Consider the following 14,979-nt stretch of genomic DNA (forward strand, 5'->3'; position numbering starts at 1 on the left):
TAGGAGAATGGTCCGGGCTAGAAAATTAGACCAAACATAATGTTAATTGATTATGGTTTGTTAATACTTGGGTAATATTTTCTTTGTTTCAAGCATGGATGGATCGTATGAACCTTCAATATCTGATATTGGTTTGGTGTCCCAAAGTTTGATAAATGGAAGTGACTGTAATGAAATGCAATATAAGGGAGTTCGGTATGATAAGTTGTCTATAGAAGATCTTAAAGGGTAGGAGTTTAAGACTGTGGAGGAAGCTGAGTCCTTTTATAATGCTTATGCAAAGGCCATGGGTTTTGATGTTAGAAACGGCTACAAGAGATTAAGTATACGCACAACAGGGAGAGTCACTTCATTACGGTTGGTTTGTTCTACTCAAGGGAAAAGAAGAGAAGAGTACATGAGTAATAAGAAAAGAGTTCGCAGGCCAAAGAAAGAAACAAGATTCAATTGTCCATGCTTGTTCAAAGTAAGGTACCGTTCGAATATTAATGCCTATATTGTTGATGATTTCATAATTTCATAACGAACCACTCACATCAGCTTGCACAAACACATGAGTCACATCTTCTTCAATCACACAGATCAATTGAAGATCATCATTTAGCACTGGCCACATCTATGCAGAGAGTATCTGTTAAGCATTGTCATACATATGAATACATTGTTGATAGATCAGGAAGCTTTAAGAATGTCAGGTTTATTATGAAGGACTTGTACAACAAGTTAGATTCAAGACGCCCGAGAAATTTTACTCGAGGATGATGCAGAAGCTGCACTTGCATATATGAGAGGCAAAGTTGCCACAGACTCACATTTCTACAGCAAGTTTAGCATAGATGAAGATTACAGGTTGGCGAATATGTTTTGGAGAGACTCTAATTCTCTGGTGGATTATACTTGTTTTGGAGATGTCTTGGTGTTTGATAGTATCTACAAAACCAATCCTTATGAAAAGCCGTTAGTATTGTTTGTTGGTTCAAACAATCATTTATCGACCACCGTTTTATAGCCTAATGCGAAGCGCTATTGAAGTGGTACTCTCTGGTTGTCCTCATCGTCTGTGTACATGGCACATAGCAAAGAATGCCCGAAGGCACCTGCGTAAGAACAATGTTTTTTTTTCTGAATTTAGACGTATGTGGGATGATGTAACTCCAGATATGGTTAACACACATGGTCTCCACAATAAGGATTGGGTTAAGATGATGTATGAAAGGAGGCAAATATGGGATGAGGCACTCAAAGATGTGAGGGTATGAATAGCTATATAAAGGGTTATCTAAAAAACGGTGTGAAATTATTTGAACATATCTTGGCACTTGATAGGGCATTATTACGTCTTAGGAACAAGGTTATGGAAGAGGATTTTAGGTCCAATAACTCTAGTCATGTCCTTACTTCTTCACTTTGAAAATTGGAACATCATGCAAGTACTATTTTCACTGATAGCGTGTTTGAGCATCTACTTAAAGATTAAAGATTTTAGGACACATAACTCTATTCATGTCTTTACTTCTTCTTTTTTTAACATGGAACATCATGCAGGTACTATGTTCACTAATAGTGTGTTTAAGCATGTACGTAATGAGATTGATGGGGTCGGCGATTTAATAACATCTCGAACTATGATGTTTGGTTCAAGTCATGTATACTTTAGATCTAGTTACATTGACAACAAGCAAGAGACTGAGTACACGACGATTTACTATCCTGATGAAAACAATCCTCGTATGGAGTGTTCATGTAAGCTGTTTGAATGTGAAGACATTCTATGTTGTCATATATTTAACGTTATGAAACATGAGCGTATGAATGAGATTTCTTCATCCTTAGTAATGAAGAGGTGGACGAAGTCTGCAAAATTTGATATGCAAATATCAGTTCATGAAGACAACGTCCCTAATGAAGCTATCGAATTTGCCAGGTACATACTTCATATTAATATTATTCAATTCTTCTTATTTTACACTAAAAATGTCACTTACTTTTCTTTTCTTTTTTTCACAACACATTATAATTAGTTTTAGGCTCATTTGTGAATCTTAACTGATGTCTTGTTATAGTGTGATCAACAAATAATAAATCATATATCATGCAGCTACAGCGATTTAAATTGTTTTGGAAGTAAACTGTGTTTTCTTGCATTGAAAACAAAGAAGGGCACGGACATCCTGAACAAAGAATTCATCAGACTAGAGACCATACTATGAGACTTGTGGAAGCAGGAAAAAGAAAAAATTGTTACTCCGAAGCACTGCAGTAATATTATAAAAGATCCAATCAAGGTGTGGACCAAAGGCACCCAAAAGAGCACAAGCATTAAAAGATCTAGACAGTGTAGTTGGTGCAAGAACTACGGACACACAAAAACGACATGCCCGCAAAAAAAAACGTCGACGAAGCAGAGCTTGAAACATTTGGTTGAAACAGAGTAATAATTGGTTTCTATGAGCAAAGAATTTTTCAATTTTTAGCTATAAGTTATGGTCAATCCAGTTTTGTTAACGTACATTTTGTTTACAATGAGCAGCATATTATTTATTCATGATTACTATCGTTACTGCAGTTTCGATCCAAAAGGTCTATCGAAATCCTTTCTTCTGCTTATGCACATCTTATTGTGTATTAGGCGTATTAGGCTTGGCAAACAACTTCTTTATTAGTTCCATCATTTTATCCTTTTGTTATCTTTTGGCGATTTTCATTTGGGTTACTTTTCTGCCAACGTCAATGTTGATACAGCGATGGCACACAAAAAAATAAAAATAAATAAATAAAAATTTTAATATGAGGGCGAGTTGCTGGTCAAGTCATGAAACTTAGTAATTTTGGTCAACGTGGCTGCAAGTGGACTTGGTTTATGTGTTTGAACTTTGAACTGATTAACACCAAAGTCACGGCGACTTCAACCAACAAAAAGGGCGACCCCCCATGCCCTAGCTCACTTACAAAGAAAAAAGAAAAAGAAAAAAAAAGAGATGTAATAAGCTACTCTACGCATCCATATGAATGACATCTCACTAGCTTCAGCATCATTTGACCATTCAAAACAAAGGCTACTGATGATGATAACAAAATAACATTAATATCGAAGGTGGAATAACATGAATGTCAATCCAAGCAAAATGAAGAAGTCATATGCAAGTACAATAAACTCTCAATACTAGCCTTGGGAATTAAGTCTATGAAATCATCTCATTACATGCTCGTATCCCCCAAATTTCTTTCTATTCTAAACCACCACAAAATACTCTTACAGACACACAAAAGTAGAAAAGCTCCAGTATTAAAAGTGCTTTAGAGCTTCCCAAACAACATTAATACTCATCCTAGATTCCCAAACTACAAAGTGAAGTTTGTCACATTTGTAACAATCAAAATCAATCCAATTTCAACTCAAAGTAGTCCAAACAAAAGAGAAAATGCAAAATGCATAGTACCCCTCCGCCGCGGGTGTATCCTCTAGCAATCTTCTCACGATGAACGGCCTTGATGAACCCGTCCCCGATCCCACACCCAGATTTCTCCTGTTCATTTTATTTTGTAATTTCACCTTGGAGATCAAAAACGGACTTCTAACAATAACCAAAACATTTCATTAAGATATTTCTATGAACAGATAATTACGGGATACAAAGCTTCATCAGCAACCTATAAAATACAAATTTGGATTAAACAGTTAAATTTCACACCAAATTAATCCAAAGACTCAAACTTCTCTAAAGATTATGGGTACCCAAAAAGCAATTAAACAAACAATGAACAAAACTGAAGATGAACACACATCTTTGATATACCCCATAATCTCCGCTGCCAAGGTCTCCGGCATATCCCCAATACCCGGCTTTGATTGCAGAGTCATGGGACAACTTATAGGACAAATTATTTCACGGTCTTAGTAATATACTGAAGTCACTTGTGCTGAATTTCATATATCAGCTCTAAATGTGCATCAAATATGCACACTTTTAGTGATAGAAAGGTCATACAATTAAGCCTTAAGAAAGATAAACGTCTCAGACATGTGGCAAATTAATGTATCATCAGAGTTGTCTTGCAGCAATATCTTGTTGTTTAAATATATTTCAACCGTTTTGCAGATTATGGCGGAATCGAAAGTAATAAAAAGCAATAGTAAATTAAAGAATAAAACAGAAGACAAGAAGGAAGAGAAAGTAATTGTTGGGCAATTTGCGTTCAACTAATACCTGTAAGTACATGTACCTATATCATATATGTTGAATATTAATTGTAGCTAACCTTGTTTACCTTCTCATTTTCGTCAGAAAAATCCAAGCAGATGAGTTGATGGCTTGCGGAAAGAAGGTGAAGAAAGATAATGAGGTAACTTGTTAATTTTATATGTTACTGAAAACACTCGATGGAACAATTTATAGAGAATAGGTTCAAGATCAAACAACACAAAGATTTGCTAACGCAGTGTAAACCTCACCACTGAGGAAACTTCACTGCGAGGCTTGTAACGTAGCCTACACAAAAATCAAATCCACTATTAAAGAGAAAGAATACATTTTACAAGTAGTGATATCAAACACGATCACTTTCCTAGCATCAAGCTAACTTGTCTACAATTTGGAAAGCCTATACTACACACTCAGATGGCTTCAATCTTTGGTAAGCTTTACTGAATCAATCTTTCCTCTGCACCTTGTATCAAGGACTCACTAATCTCAATTATGATGCATGAGATGGATGCAGTGAGCAAGCAAGGTAAAAAGAATCAAAAGGAGAGTTTTGCATAAAACAGTTTGTGAGGAATATGCAACACAATGAACTCTAAGATGAAAAACTCTGCTAATGAACACTAGTTTCGAAACCTTTTATAGCGTCACAAGACTCCCCCTTAATCAAGACTCTGTAACCACTAAAAAGATAAACAAAGAAAGGTTTTTCAAACTGATTTCGATATGTAATCAATCTATTGCTAATTATATGCAAGCACAATGTTTATCTGATATGAGTATTAAAACCGTTTTAATGCAGATAATATTTCCAAACCAATTTCATGATATGCAAAGCAAATCAGATCCATTACGCATGCAGATTGATATGAAATGTAAACTACCTTTAACCTAAGATCAGTGAGCTTGATTTTTGCTTTCTGAGTCGATCCTTGATCACCGCAAAAGTAGGAGAGACTTTTGCAAACTCTGATCTCCTAGTAGCCTTGGGAGAATATGTGTTGAATGGAAATATCCCAATATACCTACAATCTCTCCCTTTGTGCATTCCCATTCAACACATAGATTTTTCTTCTTTATCCTACATATCAGTCTTCACAAAATAATCAAACACAAAGACTCATAATCAAAAAGGCTCAATAAACACGAGTTATACCTAGACGGTTTACTTGGATCAAGGAATTAGTTTCCATCCTTTTCCCGGAAGCAAAGGTTAAAACTTCAACATCCAACAACTAAACAAGCATCCAAATAGTTTGTGCTTATGCACTTACAAACCAAAACAAAATAAAAATAATGTCCAAAGAGAAACAAAAAGGCGAAAGAAGAAAAATTAACAGAAAATTGAAAATTTTTACTTCTCCTCCTTTGAAGGGCGCTCAAACTCCTCCATCAGCTTGGCCAACCGGTCCTGAAACTCCTTAGTGTCGATGGAATCGTCGCTGTCATCCTGCGTTGCCTCCTTGCGAGCAGCCGTGGTGGATGGTCCGGGATCTCCTCCAGCAGGGGCCCTGTTTTTCATAGCCTCCTTGCTTGTCACAACCTCCCTCCTAGGAAACCCCGGGGGGGGGGGGGGGGGGGGAGGGTGGGGGGATCAGCGAGAAGTTCATATCAGCGACATAGTCGACAAGGCATGTGACACGCTAGTCAGTCACCATGATACCGTCTCGGAGAGCAGAGCACATGTCATCGATGGACGCTATGAGGCTGTCCAGAGTGGCCGGAGGTCGAGAGGAGGAGGACTCCCCAGTAAGCAGCCGAGGGGAAGAGGAGGGGGACTCTAAGTGCACTCGCGAGATGGATGTTGGTCCCCCGGATGAGTGAGGCCAGCTCTGGCAGCGGCCTGGCATCCTTCCTCTTCCAAATATAAAGGAGGATGACGTTGGTTGCCCCCAATGCGAGTAGTGATCTTGGTGAGTACCATGCTTGGGAGGAAGCGAGAAGATGAAAAGATGGTGTGTTTTGAAACTGCACAGTGAGACAAACCCTAAAGAGGAACAACATTTATATAGAACAGAAGATTTAGGGTTAGGCATATCAAGGGACACGCCGATTGGCAACAAAGGTTGCTTCTCTTAGAAGGAGAGAATTTAAGACACATAAATGCCCCTAGATTAGTGCGCGCACAAGGACACTCCCCCTAAAAGTAAGTTGGTTTTGGAATGAATCATAAAGCCATTATAGAACAAATTCACATAATATATTCCAAATCAAGTAATTAAGAGCATAATATTATGTCACATCTCTAAGGAGAGAATATAGCATAGTTTAAGCACAGAGAAGCACATAACGATTAATGGAAGACACCATGGTTCAGATAATAAACTCAACCATGATATATTCTATCAACAAAGAGGATTGAGACTCAAAACTAGATCTCAAGCAGCAAACCTGTGAAATATGTGAGCATAAACGATAAATGGAGCTTTGAGACATGTTTAGAGAGAGAGAGAAGGGAAGTGAAGTCAGTGAACTGAGGGCTTGTGCCATCTTCTTATGTCTCCTAAGAGAGACAAGACACACTGCTCTTATAAAAGCATCAGAACCATTTTTTTTTTTTACTTTTTCAATGTAACAACTATAACAGCAAGTACTCATGTAGAGAGAAACACTTCAACAACGTACTCCCAGATCAAATGATCTTAGGGTGCTAAACATAACAAGGATGCTCAACGAAATGTGCCCCGAGTTGCTGCTCATATTTTCAAGGTGTAACTCCTTTAAGTACCTGACCATCTCGTTTCTTACAAACCCTGGAAAGTTCACCATAACCAGGACCTGATTACTTTGAGAGAAGGTATACTAATCATCCATTCTCGTTTCTTACAAACCTTGGAAAGTTCACCACAACCAAGACCTGATTACTTTGAGAGGAGGGATGATAATTTTCATCCGGCCTGATTGAAGTTCTTTTGGAATTGAGTCAGTTCACACACTTCACCTATGTTCTCAGCACAATTAAACAAATAGCATATCGCCACTTATAGTTATGAGTGAGAGTGCAGAATGAGTTTAACTGATTAAGAAACTAAACAAGAGTGGACAATCATTGTCCAGAATAGGACATGGCAGTATGAAATATAACACCAAAAATATGTGCAACCTCTAATGGCAATGTTCAAAGTACACTAAGTTCACAATTTTCTCACTAAAAGTTAGACAAATACCATGCTACCCTAAAACTTAGAGCATATTCCAATGGCATTCCTCAACAATTCAAACCTAGCAGTGTCTAACGGTTTAGTGAAAAGATCAGCTAACTGACTGTCAGTGGGCACAAAGCTTAATTCAAGAATATTCTGCTCAACCAAATCTCTAATGAAATGATATCTAAGATCAATGTACTTTGTCCTAGATTGTTGAACAGGATTCTTGGTGATATTTATGGCACTAGTATTGTCACAGAAGATAGACAACTTACCTTGGGATATACCATAGTCCATGAGCATTTGTTTCATCCACAACATTTGTGTACAGCAACTGCTAGCTGCCACATATTTAGCTTCAGCAGTCGAGAGAGAGATACAATTTTGCTTCTTGCTGTGCCAGGCGACTAGGTTGTTCCCAACAAAGAAACAACCTCATGATGTACTCTTTCTATCCTTTAGATTACCTCCCCAGTCCGCATATGAGTAACCTGCAATTTCCACATTAGTATCAAAGGTATAAAAAATGCCACAAGAAACAGTACCTGTGACATATCGGAAGATTCTTCGGACAGCTTCCAAATGTGACTCCTTGGGATTAGCTTGAAACCGTGCACAGACTCCAACACTATATGAGATATCTGGTCGACTGGCAGTGAGGTACAACAAACTGCCAATCATGCTCCGATAGAGAGTGGGATCAACCGACTTGCCATCTTTGTCTTCACTCAATTTTCTAGTGGTACTCATGGGGTTGTTTACCACTTTCTTTGACTCAAGTTCAAATTTCTTGATTAGATTCTCTGCATACTTTGTTTGAGAGAGAAACATGCCTGTGTCAAGCTGCTTTACTTGTAGTCCAAGAAAGAAGGTTAGTTCACCACACATACTCATCTCAAATTCATTTTCCATGACAGACTGAAATTCTTTGACAAGAAACTTAGATGTAGAGCCAAAAACAATGTCATCAACATATACTTGTGCAATGATAATGTCATTTCTTAATTGTTTCACAAATAAAGTTTTATCAACAGACCCTCTAGAGTAACCTTTGCTCACAAGATGAGCAAATAACCTTTCATACTAGGCTCGAGGATCCTGTTTCAGTCCATACAATGCCTTCTTAAGTCTATACACATGATTCAGGTTGTGTGGATCTTTGAATCCCTGCAGCTGTTCCACATAAACTTCCTCCTGCAATATTCCATTTAGAAAAGCACTTTTGACATCCATTTGAAACAATTTGAACTTGAGATGGCAAGCTACAGACAACAGTAATCTCACATATTCTAATCTTGCAACAGGAGCAAATGTTTCATCAAAGTCAAGACCCTCAACCTGTGAGTAGCCCTGAGCAACCAACCTAGCTTTGTTTCTAGTTACATTCCCTTTCTCATCACTCTTATTCCTGAAAATCCACTTGGTTCCTATAACATTACAATTACTAGGTCTAGGTACTAAATACCACACATCATTCCTAGTAAATTGATTCAATTCTTCCTGCATAGCACTGATCCAGTGATCATCTAATAAAGCCTCTTTAACATTTTTTGGTTCAACTAATGACACAAAACCAAACTGGGATATAACATTCATATTCATTTGATTTTCAGTGACAAAACAAAGCAGTACATTCTCTTGGCTTATCTTGTCTTGACTTACCTATGCACCAGCTTGCTTCCTATTCTTTAGACCATCTGTGACACTCCCAATGATATCTTAACTGGAATGATCTTTTTGTACCTATTCGAAACCTCTCCTCATTGTTGGAGCTGGTTCAAAAATATTGTCAGTCATCTCCTCCTCCTCAGCCTCAATGGATTCACTTAAAGGGGATGTGGTTAAGGTGGAGGTTGATGGTATATCTGCAAAGGATTCCTCCTGTTTGGCAAACTGATCATCGATAGAAACATTTATGGATTCCATAACAACTCTAGTTCTTTTGTTGTAGACTCGGTAGGCTCTCTGTTCATAGAGTATCCGAGAAATACACCATCAAGATGTATGGAATATGTAGCAGGGACTTCCAAAGACATGAAAGTGTTCGATGTTAGGTTTCTTACCGTTCCATAGTTCATAAGTAGTCTTATCAGTTCCTGGTCTTAAGAAGACTCTGTTGATGGTATAGCAGGCAGTACTTATAGCTTCAGCCCAAAAGTTTATGCTGAGGCCAGCAGCATGAAGCATTACTCTAGTCATATCCAACAGTATCCTGTTTTTCCTTTCCACAATTCCATTTTGCTGAGGAGTGATAGGAGCATTTTAATGCGACGTTTTAACTGCATTTCCTTACATTTCTTGCGTCATTTCCTTAGTAAAACTCTGTTTAGGAAAGTTTCCATTCTTTGATTGGGAAAGTTCCTATTTGTAGAAAGTTTCCATTTTTCTTAGTTTCTATTTTCCATTTTTAGAAAGTTTCTATTCTTGTAGTTTTCATTTCTCATTTCTGGCAAGTTTCTATTTTTCATTTTTAGTAACTTTCTATTTTTCATTTTTAGTAACTTTCTATTTTTCATTTTTTAGTAAGTTTCTATTTTTCAAATTAGGAAAGTTTCTATTTCTCATACTAGTTTCTATTTTCAGGACCTCCGAGCTAAAAAGTGGAAATGAACGCACGAATGGAAAGAGGAGCCTGCGAACATCAAGACGAACAAATATGAGAGATAACGGCCCACACATTTGAGCAGAAATGAAGAAACAAGCTTTCCTAGTGCAACCAGGAAACCCTGCGAAATGGAGGAGAGCTTACCAATGAAGTTTCCAACGCAACTATGAAAAGAAATGAAGAAAATGAAGTGTCTTGCGTTGGAAAATAAGAAGGCTTGAAGATGAAGCAACGAAGCCCAAGAGCACTTTGAATTTTCGGCAAAATGGATCATGGCCCATCATGGCCCAAGAGATTAGGGTTTGTGACGCATGAAGAAACCCTAGGAGAGTTTTGCCGTCCAAAATGAAGAGAGAAACAAGGAGTTGGCGTCCAAAAATCAGAAATTAAAAGGAGATATTCTAGGGAGATTTTCTAGGGCTATTTTTATGGAAATACATCAAGAGATAAACCCTAGAAGATCTTTTGCCGTCCAAGCCAAGAGGAAAAGAAGGAATTGCCGTGATATTCATGAAGAAACCCTAGAGAATTCGGCAAGGAGAGATTCTAGGGGAGAGTTTTAAGGAAAGCCAAAGTGTGGAGACCAAGAAACGGCCAAAAAGGAGTCTAGGTTCGTTCCCTATATTCTCTAAGGAAGTTTGGCCGAAATTGAACTACAAAATCAGAATATATCTTTATATATTTCGGCCCAAATATTAGGGAATTAAAATGGAGTTTTGTGATTGGTTGAACCATGTCATAGGGCTTATTTGGCAAGCTATTATTGGAGGAAATTATGTGGCATTTTCAGATTAATTCCTTGGGATATTAAGAGGTTTACACGGCTTGGAAAGCAAGGAGGCGTCCACTATATATTCTCCCCTCTTCTCAACGTCAGGGGTTCCTCTTCCCACACAATTACAACTTTAGAAAAAAAAATCAGAAAACTCTCTCTAGCTTAGCCGTGTTCTTCTCCATCCTCTAGGGCAACCACGAAGTTCAAGCAAGGCCAAGGAAGAAGAGGACAAGCCGTGCACATCATCCATCACCATCCTTGAAGATTGCTTTCGAAATTCAAGAGACCATTCATCCCATCTCCATCTCTTGGTGTAATCCGATTCTCCTTGCACTACAAAAAAGAATTCAATTGGCTTCACCAATTTGCGTCGGCGTGCAATTGCCGTCGCTAAAGCCTACTTTTTTGCGACGGCAAAACTTGACCGTCGCAATTGTGTAAAAGTTATGCGACTGTATTAATTTCCGTCGCCACTTGTGGTCGCCAACCCCTACGGTTTACTTCGGCAAGAATTTGCCGTCGCAAGGTAATAACAATTGGCGACTGCAAAAAACTTGCCGTCGCGTTATCCTGATTAACTTTGCTCCGCCCTCTTTCTTCTTTCAGTTCTTTGAGCCCATAACTCCATCTCGATCTGATACCCCGATGATTACCCAGATCTCCTCCTCGTCTCCTCCTCTTTCCATCACCTCCTTGAGCTATTTTCCTCTCTAGATCTACCAAATTCAGCAGAATACAACCGACGACTAAATGACCCGATTTAGGTCAACTCCATCGAGTTTATCAGGAGATCTACCAACCAGTCGTTCCTCAAGACGAGCTTGAGTCCACTTTATCCAAGGCTATTTACAATCTAGAGATGTCGATGATTAAGAAGAAGAACGACTGAGAGCTAGAGAGACAGAGACATAGTGTGTGTTTGTTTGGTTTGTACGAATAGATAGACGGATCAAATGGAAATTCTCTGCTCATCATCTGAATACGGGGTCAACTGGGTTTTGATTTCATCTTATTTTTGAGATTTCGTTCCCACCTTTACTTCTTTTCTGATTCATTTTTTTCTTATATTGCTTTTGCAGGGAAGTTTGAGTATCTTAGAGGCAAGGGTTGCGAATTTGTAGGTATGGTTTTCCCAATTTTGCTGATTTTTTTTTTCCCTTGCTACTCTTTTGCTGATATTGATATGAGTTTGAGTACGGGGTCAATTGGGTTTTGAATATTGTTATGCATGTTTCAGGAAGATTACATCTTTTTAAATTTTTTTTTTCTATTTGTTTTCCAATGGTTAGCAACAGTAGAGGTGACAAGTTTTTGGGGTTTTGTTTCTGGGTTTCATCTCTGAGATTTATGACATGATTTCAGGTAATTGGGTTTTGATAATGTTATGGGCACAAGCAGAGTTGATGAGGATGCTGAACCTGTTTTACAATATGGACACAGGTAGAAGCCTGCTGCTTTTAATATCTACAATTTAAGGTCTTCAATATCTTAACTACTATTTAGAAGTGCCTTAGCATTTTTTTTTCTTTAATGGAATTACTCCATGAAATCGTTTCTGTATAATGCACAGGGTTTTTATGAACGATTTGTGTCTAGAATTTGATCGATAGTGTATATATTTTGCTAGGTAGTGTAGCAAAGTCCAATTTTCCTGGTTACTTATCATCCGAAGCACCATCGTTACTATCAAATCACACTTTTGCCCCCACTGATTTGAGAAGCTATTCTTCAGATTTTCTGCTTAGAGATGTAAGAAGTTTAACTGCTACTTATGGATTGATATAAGTCTATGATTATGGATGTGTATAATGTGTGCATGTGTGAAGAATTGTGTTATTTGACTACTGCAGAAATCGTTGGGGTCTGTGCCGTATGGTGTAGATGATAGTGTGGGTAGTAGAGTTCGTTCTGATTCGGGTGTTGGGGTGACAGCAGGGTCTAGCCTATATGATCCTTTGGAAGATACTGAAGCCAGAGACAAGATATTGCGGTGATTTACTTTGAGTCTTGTGACATTTTTGTATACATGCCTGCGTATATTGTAATGTATGAAAGAATTGTGTTGTTCTGTCTGTTTGCATATGAGGTCAATGACGCCTGGGGTTTATGGTGTAGATGCTGTGAGTATTAGTGTTCGTGGTGAACCTGGTCTTACTGTAACAGCAGGGGCTGGTTTTCCATCTCCTTTACAAGCTCAGACTTTACTAAACCAAAGACATGAGGTCGGAGCTGGCATTGGCTCAAGTGTTTCTACTGACTTCTTTAGAGAAAGGTTTGTGCCTTCGAGGAGTGGTGATGGTCTCCTAGTCCTGAAAGGGGAATCAAATTAACATTTAGTTTGTGGATGAACTTCTCACTGACTGTACCAGAAGAGAAGTAGGCCGTATCCTTTTGCTTTTCGTGTGTCTATTTTTGCATGCCTGTGAATGTTTCAGGTATGCAACATTTCCAAGATAACTGTTTTTTACTTTGCGGTGGAAATGACTCCCCGAAACCTGCTATTTCATTCCTTTGTTCCAGTCATTTCAAACCTTAACTTATTATGAAGATCTATTTCGTCCATTCATTGGCTTTAAAGAAATCAAAGTAGTTCACAAGGAGCCTAGACACGTAAGTGCACTCATTTGCCTAGTTCTATCAAGTAATTTTGATAGACATCATAAAGGTTTAACACTGAGAGTCCACCGATCACTTATAGAGGAAAGCAACTGCACTTGTCATTGCCTTTTAGTGATGCAGAGTTGAGATAAGGCTATGGTTTTGTCCGTGTCAACTAGCAAAAACTTTTTGCTTGGGGAAAATGGTTTTTTGTTGCCATTTGTGTCTTGCTTCTGAATTGCTTCTGATCATAGTTTCCCTGTGTTTGGGTAGCAGAGTGGAGATAAGGCAATGGTTTTATGCTTTGTGGAGTTTGTGGATCCAAAGTGTGCTTTGACGGCTATGGAAGCTCTACAAGGTATCATATATGCAATATTCGTGATCTCTCTGCTTAGACTAAAAAAATTTGCATTTGATTACATTACTAAGCATAAGTATGCTGTTCAGTATTTTATTTTCCATTCTAGTCTGAAGTATCTTCAGAAAAAATATCTCATATTTAAATGTTTACTGTCTATGTAGCTTTTTTGTAGCCTGTTTGGAAAAATGAGTTGATAAAGCTTTCATTAATTTCTAGCAATTTGAGGAAAAATATATCACTTATCAAGCTCTGAAATGTGGATGTACACAGGTTACAAGTTTGATGACAAGAAACCTGATTCCCTTCCATTGAGGATCCACTTTGCACATTTTCCTTTCCGTCTACCATCTTATTCCGATCAGAAACAAACTGGAATCCGACACTGACGAAAAAATGACCGGTATGAAATCCCTTGTCTTCGTCCAGAGATGAGCAAATCTTTTCAATACAAAGGGATTGACAATGGTTAGTAGTAAACTACAAAGGGAGGGCATAAACTCAAAGAGTTGAGCCAAAGCTTGCTTTGGTTGAGGTATAGCTGCAAAACGAGGCATTCTTAGAGAATTGGGAACCTACTAAAAGCTCTTATCTTGGTGAGAACATCAATCTTCTTTTGTTCTTGATATAAACTTTGTTTTCCTTTTAGACACCAAAGACTAAACTATGGTTTCTGCAGCAGAAATTTATAACTAAGCTAGTGATGCTGTGATTCACCTGTTCTCAATTCTAGTTTACTGATTATCACTTTGCCCCGTCATGTTTATTGGGTTCTGTAGTTTAGTGCTTATGTTTAAATGGATTTGTACTCTTTCTTGCTTTTCATGGAATTGATGGGAAAAGATTCAGAAAGTGATGGGAAAAGATAAGGACATGAGGAATCAATTACACAACCAGATGAGTTTAGCACATTGTTTACTGCTAATAAACCTTTGCTGTTGTTCACACTTAATTTTCTGATACAGTCTTCATCTTATCTTAAGATATAAAGTATGTTTAGAGAGATAGATGAGTTTAAGGTTGGCAATTTTGTTTCTTTTAAGAAGAAACGAGTTTAAAATCTTTAGATTGCAGAATTTAATATGCTTCTGGAGTTGTGGACCTTCATATGCAACAAATCTTGGACTTTCATACTAACCTTTTGAGTTTTTAATTTATGCTTTTGGATTTCTCAAGCATATATATAAGGTAGGCTCAGTAAAATAGGAATATAAAGAGCAAGTTAGTCTGCAACAATAAGTAATTGTAAGGTTGTAATGGTAATGATCATGTTGTAATAGATAGCAAAGTTGTGG

The 14,979-nt window shown here is 37.9% G+C and overlaps 1 protein-coding gene and 1 long non-coding RNA gene across 2 annotated transcripts; both read left to right on the forward strand.

The window, feature by feature from the left end:
- The first annotated feature begins 11,236 nt into the window (after positions 1 to 11,236).
- On the forward strand, positions 11,237 to 12,695 carry LOC133723380 (uncharacterized). The gene is made up of 4 exons (XR_009852963.1): positions 11,237 to 11,849; positions 12,091 to 12,168; positions 12,356 to 12,477; positions 12,579 to 12,695. It is a non-coding gene; the product is annotated as an uncharacterized LOC133723380 (long non-coding RNA).
- A 117-nt stretch (positions 12,696 to 12,812) lies between these two features.
- On the forward strand, positions 12,813 to 14,912 carry LOC133723379 (RNA-binding protein 1-like). The gene is given in 5 exon segments (XM_062150207.1): positions 12,813 to 13,052; positions 13,054 to 13,111; positions 13,277 to 13,338; positions 13,603 to 13,684; positions 13,958 to 14,912. Coding segments are annotated over 5 exon segments (552 nt in total). The 5' UTR covers positions 12,813 to 12,818; the 3' UTR covers positions 14,074 to 14,912.
- Positions 14,913 to 14,979: the final 67 nt, after the last annotated feature.

This window comes from Rosa rugosa, chromosome 7 (assembly GCF_958449725.1).
Source record: "Rosa rugosa chromosome 7, drRosRugo1.1, whole genome shotgun sequence".
NCBI lineage: Eukaryota > Viridiplantae > Streptophyta > Magnoliopsida > Rosales > Rosaceae > Rosa > Rosa rugosa.